The following is a 15025-nucleotide window of genomic DNA, read 5'->3' on the forward strand; positions in this document are numbered from 1 at the left end:
CAATTGAAACTTCGTGGCCCATGCGCAGAAGTCAGTTTTCGGCCTGGGCGAGTCTATTTTGAAGAAGTGGCATTAGAAGAAGTAGGGGTACGTTCGCTGAGGTCGACCCCTCAGATTGAGGACGTTTTTAGCAAAGGCCAGCTTAGGAGTACCCTAATTATGTTAATAACAATGTACCTACCTATATAGTTTAAGTTTAAAAAATTTGGCTCTCAAAAGAAATTTCAATCGTTGTACTGTTGATATTTGGCTCTGTTGACTAATGAGTTTGCCGACCACTGGTATAGCTCATTAAGGGATGGACGCACTCCATCCCAAGGAATGTGTTTACGTTTGATTTAAGCACCAATGTCACAAGAAAAATATGATATAATATGACGGAGTTTGATGAGAGGGAACATTATCAAGTTGGAAGGATTGTCAGGATTGACCTAAGAAAACAACCCTTCCTCCACACGTTTCTCCTCTCTCAGGGCTGCAACAGCACGACGTACATCCAGGATGCCTTCCAGCTGCTGCTGCCCGTTCTGCAGGTTTCCCACATCCAGGCCAGCCCTTCAGAAGCACAGCCATGACCGGACCAGACTCCATCTGCTTAAAGGAAGCAGCAGGCCCTGTGGCTCTGATATATTTATCATTGAAGGTGATGTTTTCTATGCATCTGCCCATAGACACCGATTTGAGGACACTACAAGCAAGTTTGCACAGACAGTGTTGAGAATGAAAGTTTAAAGAGTATCCTGTCTCTTAATGTATATGGTTGTTCTTACAAATAAGAGTGTTTTCGTGATGTTAATTTAAACTTACTCAGCTTTGTATTGGTCATGTCCTTCCATCTGAAATTCATTCACAAATACTCATTGCCATTTTCCTGGTCAAGCATCCCATATTTAGAAATTCATGGGCAGACCCTACATGTTTTGTTTTTTTTTGACTCTTTAAATTTCCACCTTTAAATTTTCCATTCTTATAGTATTAGTTTAAATCAGTTCTTATACTGAACTTAATTTTATTACATAAATGTCATGGACAAAGATAACACTACTTATATATTTATCTGTAATATTTAAAGGGAAACGTAAGTATCTCTTTAGAGCCATTCATTCTCGAAACAAGCATTTATTGAGCTCCTACTGTATGCTCACAGTACGGGAACATAATCTCACCCCAATAGAGATAGATTGAAAGAGGGTTTATAATCATTCTTAAACTGCTTTAAAACACTAATAAATTTTCTAAACCTTAAAATATTTGACAGAACAAGGTAAATTCATAGTTTTTAAAATGTTCTACCCTTCCATTTATTCTATTTTTCCACTCTTTCTGCACTTTTTTATCCCCAAACTTTGTACATGGGTGAACATATACATGAAAAGGGGTACTATAGAGTATTTGGTTTAAAACTGACTTCTTATGACTATAAATACATGATAGCATAATTACAAAGCTTGGAAGTATTCAATTAGAAAACTAAAGGGATTCCAGCACAGTAGACCCCTAGGACTGCATTTTTAAATCTACTACAGTGGCGTCAGGCTGTTTTATGAATACACAGATCATGTTCACCAGCAGCAAATACTAGCACTGCTTCTAAGGGGCAGGAAACCCTGATGTGTGGGTTGACTAACTGGTATATTGATCCACGAGAGACTGCACAGAAGGCCCTTTAGCTGGGAGAGGCATCACCAATGGGCATTTCTTTTCCTAAACTCCATACGCTCATTCCGGGTGGGGGTGCTAATAGAATGCTTCTGTTTTAGACATCCTCACAGGCACTGTCACAAGATGTCTTGCCCAGTGGTTCTCTCCAGGGCAGATAGAGCCTATATTTTTGCAAGCATGAAAAATCCTTCCTTTGCATTTGCTTGTATTCCCCTGATAGACTGCCTTTGTTCCATGCAGGCATTGCATTTGTCTATGTTGTATATTACATTTGTGTATCTGCTGAAACGGCCAAATAGAAAACATAAAAAACAATTTATTTACAATCTGGAAAAGAAATTATTCAAGGCATCCATTAAAAATGGTGTTTCTTTTTTTTTTTTCCCTACTGCCTTTTTGATTGGTTGAAACGTTTCTGTGATTAAATCTAGAAAACAATTAACTGATGAAAATGTTACATCGACCTCTTCAGAAATTTATACTTTTTATCTAGAGAGCAGAGGAAAGGACTTAGATTTACAATTTCCTCACATCAGGTTTTTTTTTTAGCATCAGATAGATTTTATAGACACTAACTGGAACTATAAAAGAAATCATTTCAAAGAAGCTAGTCTTTAAGCCTAACTACACCCATTTGGTGTACAACAAAATTTTAATCATGAACTAAAATAGAAATCTGTAAAAGAATGAGAGATAATTATTCTTTTTATAATTTTTTTATTGACTTGAGAGAGAGAGACATGGATTTCATTCCACTTATTAATGCATTCCTTGGGTGATTCTTGTATGTACCCTCATCAGGGATTGAACCCACAACCTTAGTGTGTCAAATGACACTCTAACACACTTAGCTACCCGGCCAGGGCTGAGAGATAATTATTCTTTTAAAAAGTGGTTGACATGCCCTGGCCAGTGTGGCTCAATTGATTGGAGCATTCTCCCATGCGCTAAAGGGTTGTAGGTTCGATTCCTGGTCAGGGCACATACCTAGGTTGTGGGGCCGATCCTCGTCAGGTGCACGTGGATCAATGTTTATCTCTCTCTATCTCTCTGTTTTCCCCTCTCTCTAAAATCAATAAATGTAGCCTAGGGTAAGGACTTTTAAAAAAAAAAAAAAACTGGGTGACATAATTTACATTGCATTTTCATGTATTTTAATGATAGAATATCAAATGTTGCCAGGTAAAGACATAAGCTGAGAGATGATTCCCAGAGCCTAGCTCCATGGTCTGTGAATTACATTATTTAAGAGAGAATACTCACTTAATATATATCCACCTTCCAGAATTGCTCTCTTTCAATACGGTTTTTCACCATCACTTTTAAATAATTGCTTCTTTGCTTTGCTTTAAAAGCTGGCAAAGCACAGGATCCAGATCTAGGCGAAATGTCAGTCGGTGCCTGAATGAATGATTTAGCAGGCTTACTCTGGAAGTTTTCTATTCCTTCAATAATCCTTTACATAAACTGGGTTCATTTCACGCTGTGCAATTACCCTGAAGAAGCATGCCAGATTTTTCTTACATCAAGTGCAAAATAAGTTGTAGTCTAAATAATGGATGTAGTTCCGTGCCTGTGCCTTATCAAATGAAAAGCATCAAAAGCCAATTTCAAATTCAAAGCAAAATGCATCCAAGAAAATCCCTTTGGGGTATCTATATAATAAAAACCCAGTGGTCGTAATGCTGTAACGACCAAAGATTGGTCACGAGGAGGCTGCGTGCACGGCAAGGCACGCACAGGTGGTCAGGGACTTGACTCTGGGTCCTGCAGCGCACCGGGACTCAGGGGAGTGCCACAGCACTGTTGGGCTCAGGGGTCCCGGGTCTCACGCAATTTCCCATGGGTCTGGGTCTCATGCGATTTCACGCTCTGGGTCACTAGTTGATATATATACCACTAAAGGACAAAACTGAGTCCCAAATCTTAAAGCAGAGGCCCAATCTTAAATATTCTGTCCCTCTGAGCACAAACATCTCTCTCTTCTCTGGCCTCACACTGGGCTGCACATCAAGCTCATGGTTAAATGAGTGGAGTAACTGGCTTGAGGCAGTGGCAGGACTGGGCTGAGTTCCTTACACCAACAAGGAACCATGGACCTCAGTGGCAGAGCTCACAGGGCATGAAAGAAGCATCAGCCTTGGGCAGCCTCAAGGAAAGTGATAAGTGTAGGGTGTGGGAAGCCGCCTATTGTCTTCTCTAGCAGGGAGGTGTGGACAAAGAGTCCGGAATGCTGGTGACCCTTGAGCCCTGGCAAAGTTCAGAGCTATGCACCGACTGTTTAGTCAAGACAATGGTAGCTGAAGCAACTTTCCCACCAGATAGTCATGTAAATCCTTACTGGTAAGATAGTCTGCCTGTTACTGGAACTTGCCTGCCTAAGGACTATGGGTGTATCCCAAACTGAATAAAAAGATGGTGAGGCCTGAGCACAAGCGGAGTCCATCCTCTTGGGATGGGCTCTCACCTGGCCCCCCAATTTTTATCTCTTGTCTCTTTCATTTGTGTGCGGCCCCTCTTCCAGATCCTGAACCCTGAACCACGCAGGACCAGGGGAAACTTACACAGTAGGGTATGTGTCTGAATCCAGAAATGAGAGCATTTCTGTCTTTGTAGAAGTCAGATGCCCCAGGTGCTCGCATGTCTGGGAACTCACCTTCCACGCAGGCCAACCATGCTCGCTTAAGTTAGGAACAAAAGCAGACAGATTCCGCCCTAACCTGTTTGGCTCAGTGAATAGCGCATCCGCCTGCGGACTCCAGGGTCCCAGGTTCGATTCCGGTCAAGGGCATGTACCTTGGTTGTAGACACATCCCCAGTAGGGAGTGTGCAGGAGACAACTGATCGATATTTCTCTCTCATGGATGTTTCTAACTCTCTATCCCTCTCCCTTCCTCTCTGTAAAAAAATCAATAAAATATATTTAATAATAAAAAAAAAAGCAGACAGATTCCAATCATAGTTATCCCAGAAATCAGAACATAATGTGTTTCAGGGAAGTAATTCAGCACAAATGTGAAACAAACATATTTCTCTTCTTTTCTAAAAATATATATGTACACATATATACTATATGTGTATATATATATATATATATATATATATATATATATATCTCTATATATATATATATCTGTTTGCTAAATAGATGGGATGGATTATAGCACATGACTTCAATCTGTATTTAATTTTATGAAAGCAATGATTCTTCAGGGTCAAGCTCATTTTTGTCATGTAAAGATTGCCCTTTGATCTTCCTCTCAAGCATGCCCCACATTTTTATATTCAGATCCAGCTTCCACTTGGTTTTTTAAATTCTCGTGTTGGTAAAGGCGCATCAGAAGAGATCACGTTGAAAATTCATCTTAGAACTGCAATTTTGCCCTGGTTTTGTAGTTGATTAGAATTCAACAAGCCGTAGGAGTGGATTCAAATAAAGGGGGGAGGGGGGAGAATCCTGTGTTAACCATTTGTTTCATTTTTCTAGATATCTCATTACTTATTCAGGTTTATGTTCATTTTCTGTGTGTTCATCTATAATAGATGCTCCATTCAGTATCTGCTATTAAACAAATATGAGGAAAGACCATTCTGTTCTCCCCACCCCCTCTCCTTAGGTCCTAAAAATAATCTATTATTCTACCCTTTGAGCATTTTGCCTTCTACGGTGATTAAATTGTTACAGCCCAACAGTGAGAAATGCATTGATTGTGTTTCTTATATCTCTGGTGTCTAGGGTCATCATAGACTGGGAATAGAGGCTGATTATGGAAGGTCAGGGTTTCGTGTTGGGATTTAAGCTACATTTACCTTTGTCTGGATCAAAGAGTGTTTTTCTCTGCATGAGCTGTCAGCCAAAAAGAAATAGGATTATGTCTGCCATGGTCACTGCTGGCTCACTTCACAGGCCTGTCTCTTATGAGTCTCAAAAGAATTCTATACTGCAAAAGAATAACATGTACATTTCTCATATGCCTTCACTGAATATAGAAGTTTAGGGCAATTCGGAGATGGAGTATCTCCCTGACCTGAGTTGCGAGTTGCAACACCAGGCTTCCAGAGCTGCCATTTGGAGGGAAAAACCAGCATAGAAGCCAAGGCCAGATGGATGAAACCTTGGCAGAAAGCAAAGCTAAGCCTCTGTCTTTGAGTTCCTGCCATGTTTATCCTTTTTCTCTCGAGATTTTTTTTTTTTTCCTGACAGTCATTAAGCGCCTCTTTTCCGGGATCAGCTTTTAAAGTCCTGCCTCTCTTTTCCATATCTCTTTCCTTTCTCTTTCTCTGTAACTTATATTATCCTTTCTCCGTTTATCTCACCAGAAAACAATCCATCCAAAAGACTTGAATAATAATAATTACTGTGTATTGACCACATGCTGGGCACTGTGCTGGATGTTTTATATGCATTATCTCATTTAATTTCCATAATTACCCAACCGGGTAGGTATTATTACATTTGCAACTGCATGAATGAGAACATTGAGACCCAGACAAATTATATAACTCATCTGATATTACACAACTAGTAAGACAGAGCCAGGGATTCAAACCGAGGTCAGTGTGACCTGACTAGCTTTTTAAACTCTTATACAGAGCCTCCTAATGAAAGAGAACGTAACGCGTTAATTTTAGAGACATCCGAATGCTTATAGGTTTCGCTCTCTTTGTGCCGTGAGGTGGATTTATAGCTGAAAGATTTGGTCCATCAGCTTTGGTTGTTTCCATGAAACTAAGAACAAGCTGGGACTAAAGAGACACAGAATGAAGCCAGGCGAGGTTATTGGGCCCCTGGGCTGTTCTCACCGCAGGCCTCTCCACCACTTCACAGACATTTACATCCAGCAGCTCCCTGGTCATCATGAACACAGCATCCTGTCTCACAGGTGCCTCTGCTATTCCTAAACTGGCTTTATTTCCCCCTCCCACCCCCTTTCTCACTGCCCAGGAAGCTCATTTGTAAATCACCGCCCATCCTGAAAATCCTTAACCCTCTACTCCCTGTCTGGAGCATGGGTGTTTTGAATGCTTTCCTTGCCTTGAAGATTACCAACTTGTCTCACAGTCTTTCCGCTGAATCTTCAGCACCAGGTACTGTGACACACTTATAAATAATTTAAAGATGTACTGAATAATGCCTTCTTGTCCCTTAACTTGGTGTTATTCCCTGTAAAGCCCAAGAAATGGTGATGGTGGTGATGATGGTGATGGGGGTTGTGGTTTAGGTGGTGGACTTATTTATTGAGTACTTATTGTTAAACAAGAACCTTAACTGCCATGACTGAAAGCCTTTGTAAAAAGAAGGGGTTATTGGGCCATAATGGACCAGGTCCTGGGGCATGAAGTCTAACCCAGCAGCAGCAGCAGTAAGTGGAAAAGGCAACATGTCCTCCATCCTGGAGTCAATGGGCTTTTTTGTGCATCAAGTAGGAGGACAAAAGATAGAACTTGTTTTGAGAGTATTTACATTGACTACAGATAAGGGGTAGGATAAGGTAAAGCAGGAGCAGTTCTGGGATAGTTTTTAAACAGGAAAATTTTTTCATTTCCATCTCACTGGAAGAGACACCAACTGGATAGTCTCTCTAATCTTCCTACTAAACCTGAACAGCTCTGGGGTACGTAATGACTGCAGAAGCAATTTCAGAAACTTCTGGAGGGAAGCACCATGCAAATGAACAAGTTATTAGCTTGGTGCATATCATGTTTGCAAGAGGCCACTTACAATCTGCTCTTCTTGACAAATATGGCACCGGGGGGTTTTAATACCTGCATTTGCCATTTCTGTCTCTCCCTCTCCAAATTGATGGCAAAATTGTAGACGCGAAAAATGTGTCAGGGTTGAATGACCTGAGGTCTCTGCTCTACTCCTACAGCTTCATTTCGCTCGAAGGAGAGTAACGAATGGAAAAAAGAAGTCTCAACAGATAATGAATCTGAGTCCTAATGACCTTCCTGAACTACAAAATGGATTTGTAACTTACTTGGCATTGCCCAAATCATGTGGTGCCTGTATTGAGGTGTGAAAACATCTTGGCCATTTTGGGCCACAACTGTGCATTTTAAGCATTTCCTCAATGACTTGTGAAGGGTCAGAAATACCTTTCCCTGGAAAGGTAAAATGCATCCATCAGTGGTAAGGGAAAAATCGTTTCCAATCTGCCTGTTCACTGTCTTGATGGTGGTGTGATTGATTAGTAAAGAGGCTTGGTATATTCTGCAGCCCCTAGAACCATAGTTTCACCATCTATACAAGATATGCGTGTTACGTGACAATGCCTGGCATTCTACATCTCTTTCTTTTAAAACCATTTGGTCTCTGACAAGGAATGTAAAGACTCATATTTACTCAAGAGAAGTCATGTGTGAAATAACATGTTTTCTTGCTGCACAGTACCCAGCCCATACTCAGCTGGTCTTCTCCATCTGGATTTCCTGCAAAGGCATCATTACCTAATGGGAATAATATACAGCAAATGGTCTGAAATCAGTTGGCTTTTTATAAAAATGAAAGGCTCATTGATTTTTAAAGGCATTCAAATGTTGCCTTTTGGCTTCTTGAAGATAGTCATATGGTTTTTCTTTCCAGAGCTAAAACTGAAACACAACCTATCTAATAAAAGACAAAAAGGGTAATTGACCGTACCTTCGCTACACTTCCCATTGGCTAAGCAGGGCGATATGCAAATTAACTGCCAAGAAAGATGGCGGTTAATTTGCATATGTAGGCAAAGCTGGCTGGCCCTGGCAGGAGCAGCGAGCGAAGGCCAGCATGTCGAGCAAAGAGCAAAGAGAGAAGCCCGCCACACCGGCCTCGGCCACGCCCCCGGGGCCCAGGCCCCTCCCAGCGAAAAGCGAAGGCCTGGGTTCCAGGCACCAGAGGAAAACTGGTGCCAGCAGCCAGGGGAAGGGGCCCCCGAGGGGCCCCAGACTTCGAGAGGGCACAGGTCGGGCTGAGGGACCCACCCGAGTGCACAAATTTTTGTGCACCAGGCCTCTAGTCATGAGATAAAGTAAAAGAAGAGAATATCTATAGATTTTCATGAACCTATACTCTTCATTCTCTTGATCATCCATCTATCCATATATCCATCAAGTGGGTCCACAAACATTTATTGTAACTGTTGTGCATTCTCCTGAATAAAACAGGGCTCAGTTTGAAGTTCACTTCGCATGTCTCTCATCCAAAATTGTATAAATCGGTTTGAGCAAAGAAATATACTGTGTGTCCATGATTTCTGCAGCCACCCACTTATATGCTGGTGACACCCAAATTTCTACCTGGAGTCCTGACATCTCTCCTGAATTCCAGCCATAGAGTCAACTTTCTACTAGACACCTGTAGAAAGAGTTATTAGCTTGGTGCAGATCATGTTTGCAAGAGGCTGTTTGCAATCTGCTCATCTTGACAAATGTGGCACAAGTGGGTTTTTAAACCTTCATTTGAAATTTCTGTCTCTCCCTCTCCAAATTTATGGCAAAATTGTGGATGTGGAAAATGTGTCAGGGTTGATGTACATCAGTATTTGGGTGTCCCACTAATCTTAATCTGAACATCTCCAAATTGAATTCATCATCTTTCCCCCTCCTCCTACATTCTCTGTCTTAGCTGGATGCACAGTGTTACTTCTGCCAGAGCCTACCTGTCACCCTAGGCCCATGGTCGGCAAACTGCGGCTTGTGAGCCACATGCGGCTCTTTGGCCCCTTGAGTGTGGCTCTTCCACAAAATACCACGTGCAGGCGCGCACATACAGTGCGATTGAAACTTCATGGCCCATGCGCAGAAGTCGGTATTTTGTGGAAGAGGCACACTCAAGGGGCCAAAGAGCTGCATGTGATGCGCGAGCCGCAGTTTACCGAGCTGCAGTTTGCCAACCACTGCCCTAGGCTGTTACTTTTCTTCACCGTCAACACCCACTCAGTTTCCAAGTGGTAGCAATGACCTCTTCTTTGTATATCTTCCTCCATCCTATTGCCTCATTCTTGTTTTATTTTCTTCTCTTCCTTCCTATGAACTAGTTTAATAGACACTGAAAGGTAGCTGAATATACCCCAGTATTATATGACTGTAGGAGTTTAGGACATGCTCCACCCCCAAAATGTGCTGCTTTGGTATATTAATTATTTTGACCTGTGGGCACTTTAAAAGCAGCAAAATACAGAGAGAGGCTTTCTCTGAACTCCCCTTATCTGTCTAAAGACAGATCCCCTGAAAGGAACTCAGTTGTCATTGATCTCCTGCCCAGGAGTTTTATCAACCAAGGAAGACTGACTCTTATCACAGGAAAAGGAGACTAGGAATTGATGTCACACCCAGACCAACTTTGTCACAAGTTATCACACCTCCCATCTGTTCTTCTAAGGGCCCATTTATTTTTCCTAAAAATCATTGACATTCCCCTCAGACACCTGTATCCCCATTCCTTTTTCTCTGTGAAGATGGTATTTATGCCTGAATTTTAAGCCACCTCTTTGAGTTACTCATTTTTCCCTGGTTATCTCCCACAGGTTACATGTTAGTAAACTTATATAGTTTTTCTCTTGTTAATATTTTATTACAGGGGTCTCCACTAAGAACTCAGAAGGGTAGATAATTATTTTCCCTCCCCTACAATAACCACCTGGTATTAGCACAGTCTCAGGCCCCTTTTAATTACCCATAATGATAGCATCAGCACAGACTCTCTAAGAGTTCAAATCTGGTTATTCCTCTGATTAAAACCGTTATTGGCTCGCCCCGGCATTTAGGAAAATATCCAAACAAGGTGCTTTACAGTCTGGTCCCAGCCTACCTTTTCAGGCACCTTTATCAACTTCTCCATCAATTCAGGCACCTTGATCAACTCCTCATCAACTCAAGGGTAAAACCGACAGAGATCCGTGTGGGTTGTCCCTTGCATCGTGCTCCCTCTCACCTCTGTGTAGTGGGAATTTAACTTATGTAGCTGCCAACATGCATTTATTGGAGCCCACGAAGGACCAGTATGAATAGAAGGACTTACCAGTACTGATGATGCCGTAGACCAAAGCATTCCTAAAATCAATACAGTAGGTCCTCAAATAACATCTTGTTTTGACATTTTGTTGTAACATTGATGAGATGCCATAGAACTGAACTCTTGTTCATATTAATTAGCCTATGGCAAAATTGGTTTCATTATACCCCATTTGCTTAAAGTCTCAGAACCTAATGACGATGTTAGGTGAGGACTTCCTGTATAGCATCAGTAGCACAAATGAAAGTGTGCTTTAGTGGCATTCATCTTTGGGTGTTTTTAAAAATATGGCTATAATATAACCCCAAAAGAGGGATAAAATTCCATAAATCCTACAGTGTCTCAATCTTCTCTTACTGCAATGATTCAAAAACTGCTATTTAGAGGATACTTGGGAAGAGAAAAATACAGGATTTTCCTGGGAAGTGTGTTTAGCCATTAATAAACATATATATACTAGAAGCCCGGTGCACAAAAATTTGTGCACTCGGGGGGGAGGGGGGTCCCTCAGCCCGGCCTGTGCCCTCTCGCAGTCTGGGACCCCTCGGGAGATAACGACCTGCTGGCTTAGGCCTGCTCCCGGGTGGCAGAGGGCAGGCCCAACCCCTAGGTGCAGCCCCTGGTCGGGCTCAGAGCAGGGCCGATTGGGGAGTTGGGGCGCCGCCCCCTGTCATGCACAGAGCAGGGCGGATCGGGAGGTTGTGATGCCACCCTCAGTCACGCTCAGGGTAGGGCCGATTGGGGGGTTGGGGCACCATCCCCTGTCACACTCAAGGCAGGGTCGATGGAGAGGTTGCGGCGCCACCCCCTGTCACGCACAGAGCAGGACGGATCACGGGGTTGGGGCTCTGTACCCTGTCACTCACAGAGCAGGGCCCATCAGGGGGTTGGGGCGCCGCTACTCTCACACTCAGGGCAGGACCGATGGGGAGGTTATGGCTCTACCCCGTCACACACAGAGCAGGGCCCGTGGGGGGGTGGTGGGGGGGGTTGGGGCGCCGCACCCTGTCACACACAGAGCCGCAGGGCAATCAGGGGGTTGGGGAGCTCCCCCCTATCAGGCACAGAGCAGGGCTGATCAGGGGGTTGGGGCGCCTTCCCCTGTCACAAACAGAGTAGGGTGGATAGGGAGGTTGTGGCCCCGCCCCCTGTCACACACAAAGCCGCAGGGCGATCAGGGGGTTGGGGAGCTCCCCTCTGTCACGTTGATATCGGTGCTGGGAGGCATATTACCCTTTTACTATATAGGGTAGAGGCCTGCTCCCGGGTGGCAGAGGGCAGGCCCAATCCCTAGGTGCAGCCCCTGGTCGGGCTCAGAGCAGGGCCGATTAGGGAGTTGGGGCGCCGCCCCCTGTCATGCACAGAGCAGGGCGATCGGGAGGTTGCGATGCCACCTTCAGTCACGTTCAGGGTAGGGCCAATTGGGGGGTTGGGGCACCACCCCCTGTCACGCTCAAGGCAGGGTTGATGGGGAGGTTGCGGCGCCACCCACTGTCACGCACAGAGCAGGGCCCATCAGGGGGGTTGGGGGGCTCCCCCCTGTCACTCACAGAGCAGGGCCGATAAGGGAGTTGGGGCACCGCCCCCTGTCACAGAGCAGGGCAAATCGGGGTTGGGGCGCCGCACCCTGTCATACTCAGGGCAGGGCCGATGGCGAGGTTATAGCTCTACCCCGTCACACACAGAGCAGGGCCCATTGGGGGCAGTTGGGGCATCGCCCTCTATCACCCACAGAGCAGGGCCCATCAGGGGTTTGGGGTGCCGCCACTGTCACACTCAGGGCAGGGCCGATGGGGAGGTTATGGCTCTACCCCGTCACACACAGAGCAGGGCCCGTGGGGGGGGGGGGTTGGGGCACCGCACCCTGTCACACACAGAGCCACAGGGCCATCAGGGGGTTTGGGCGCTGCCCCCTGTCATGCTGATCCCGGTGCCTGGAGGCCTCACGGCTCCGCTGATATCGGTGCTGGGAGGCATATTACCCTTTTAGTATATAGGGTAGAGGCCTGGTGCACAGGTGGGTGCCAGCTGGTTTGCCCTGAAGGGTGTCCTGGATCAGGGTGGGGGTCCCCACTGGGGTGCCTGGCCAGCCTGGGTGAGGGGATGATGGCTGTTTGCAGCTGGTCACACATCCTTTAGGGTGGGGATCCCCACTGGGGTGCCTGGCCAGTCTGGGTGAGGGGCTGAGGGCTGTTTTCAGGCTGGGGGTGACTGAAGCTCCCAACCGCTCCTTTTTTTCTTTTTCTTTTTTATTCTGGGCCAGCTTTAGTTTTGAGGCTTGGCTCCAGCTCTTAGGCCTCCGCTGCTGAAAGTAGGTTTCTGGCCTTTGCTTACAATGTTGCGATCCTGCTGGCTGAAGCCCGGCGGACTAAAGCAGGTTTCTGGGGTTTTGTTTAGCTTCTATATTTGTTACATAGTTGCCTAGAGTTGCAGCTCAGAGGCCTGCAGTGGCAGGCGGGGAATGTTGGAGTCCTCCATCACTGAAGCAAGCACACCTCATGTTAGTTTCAAGCTGCCTGGCTGCCGGCCACCATCTTGGCTGGCAGTTAATTTGCATATTGCCGTGATTAGCCAATGGGAAGGGTAGCGGTCATACGCCAATTACCATGTTTCTCTTTTATTAGATAGGATATATATATATATATATATATATATATATATATATATATATATATGAATTTTCCAAACCTTTTAGTTTGCAACTGTGCATTGGAACTCTCCAAAAGGGAGACTTAAGGCACTGCTTTTCTCCAAGTTGAACAAGGAACCCTGGTTCTGAAGCACCAGTGAACAGCTACCTACAGTGGTATTCCTCTGCATGCAATCTGGCTTTCCTCTATTCCAATAACCTTCTGTGTAATAAATCATTCTTTCAGTTGTGCAGTAGCCTTTAAGGCCTGCCTGCTTACACTTTAATTGGTTAATCAGTTACAAGTTCAAATTATATAGTGTGAAAAATATCACAATAGATCACAGTATGGTTCCTTTTCCCCTGTAGAACTCTGACATTCTCAAGCGTAACAAAGTTCATCTCTCACACATTAATTACTGCAATGTCCTTGAAATAGAGAAGAGCATAGTTATTACTATTTTCAGAGAGAGCATACTTCTGTCTCCTGCATGTCAGGAGCCCACATATGTGTGTGTGTCTGTGTGTGTATGTGTGTGTGTGTGTGTGTGTGTGTGTGTGTGTGTGTGTGTTGGAGGACACATATCTTAAATTAAGGTCCCCTTTTCTGTATGTGTTCCTTCCACCCTGGCCAACTTATCCTTTAAGACTCAGATTGTGTCAAGCTATCTGGAAAAAGTGAAAGCAGATAAAGAAGCTATAACGTTATTCCCCCAGATTTTAAATAATCTATATATATAAAATCCAAGCAACCAAAATGCCAGAATGACCAGAATGACCAGAACAACCAGTCACTATGACCTGCACTGTGGCCGGCCAACTGGCCCGATGGGGGAGGGGGGGCAGCCCCTCCCCCTGGCCGGCCCCAGCTGAATCGGGGGCGGGACTGGCCGGCCAACCTCCTGCAGCCCCTCCCCCACACCAGCCCAGCCTGATCAGCCCCCATGGGGTGAGGGGCCCAGCTGGACCCCACCCATGCACAAATTCATGCACTGGCCCTCTAGAGAATTAATAAAGAAAGCAACAGTTTGATTGAGGGGGAAAAAAAGGACTCAGATTGTGTCCCCTTCTCCAGGAACTTTTGCTTCATTCCTGCTTCCTCCTTGATTCAGGTGCCCATTGTCTGGGCTCCCATAGCAACGTTCAATAAGGCCACAAACACTTACTGGATAATTTCTATATAAATCTCCTTGGCTGAGCATTCAAAGATGGATAAAAATGAGTTTCTCAAGAGTAAAGACCCAGCCCAGCTCTTTCCAGACTGCATGATAACTGTTTGTGTAACTTGTCTCTGCTATGGGTCTGTGCCTGGCATAAGGTGGGTATCACATTAACAAGTAAATAGATAAATAAAAGACCTCCATTTCAACAGTATTGTAATAATCAAAAGGGAGCCCTTCCAAGGCTTTAATATGTAATGGACTCCAATTATATTTTGCTGGGGGAAAAAAAAAAAAAACACCTGCTAATAAACCAAGCCTGTGTATTGAGTTGGTAGGGGAGGTCCTGCACTATCGTGGTGGTGTGAATTAAACAGCAAGGAAAGACAGTCTCAGACACTGGCTTGTCTGGGGCACAGATGGGCCAACCTGGGTCCCCGGGGAGGGCAGGCCTCCATTCCCAGGGCCCATACAACTAGTTCCCAAGAGAGGACAGAATAACCGCCCTACTGCTCCCCGACCACTATGCATCCCACCAAAGCGACAGGTGCCCTAGAGTACAGTCCATGTGATGAAATT

General features: G+C 44.8%; 1 protein-coding gene across 3 annotated transcripts in view; it reads left to right on the top strand.

The window, feature by feature from the left end:
- Positions 1-2046, top strand: part of FAM114A1 (family with sequence similarity 114 member A1) — a 58956-nt gene extending 56910 nt beyond the window's left edge. For all 3 annotated transcript variants that reach the window (XM_036331382.1, XM_036331401.1, XM_036331392.1), the window contains one exon: positions 474-2046. In XM_036331382.1, the coding sequence (XP_036187275.1) occupies positions 474-575 (102 nt within the window). In that variant the 3' untranslated portion in view covers positions 576-2046. The remainder of the gene's footprint in view (positions 1-473) is intronic.
- Positions 2047-15025: the final 12979 nt, after the last annotated feature.

This window comes from Myotis myotis, unplaced genomic scaffold (genome assembly GCF_014108235.1).
Source record: "Myotis myotis isolate mMyoMyo1 unplaced genomic scaffold, mMyoMyo1.p scaffold_m19_p_1, whole genome shotgun sequence".
In the NCBI taxonomy this organism is placed as follows: Eukaryota; Metazoa; Chordata; class Mammalia; order Chiroptera; family Vespertilionidae; genus Myotis; species Myotis myotis.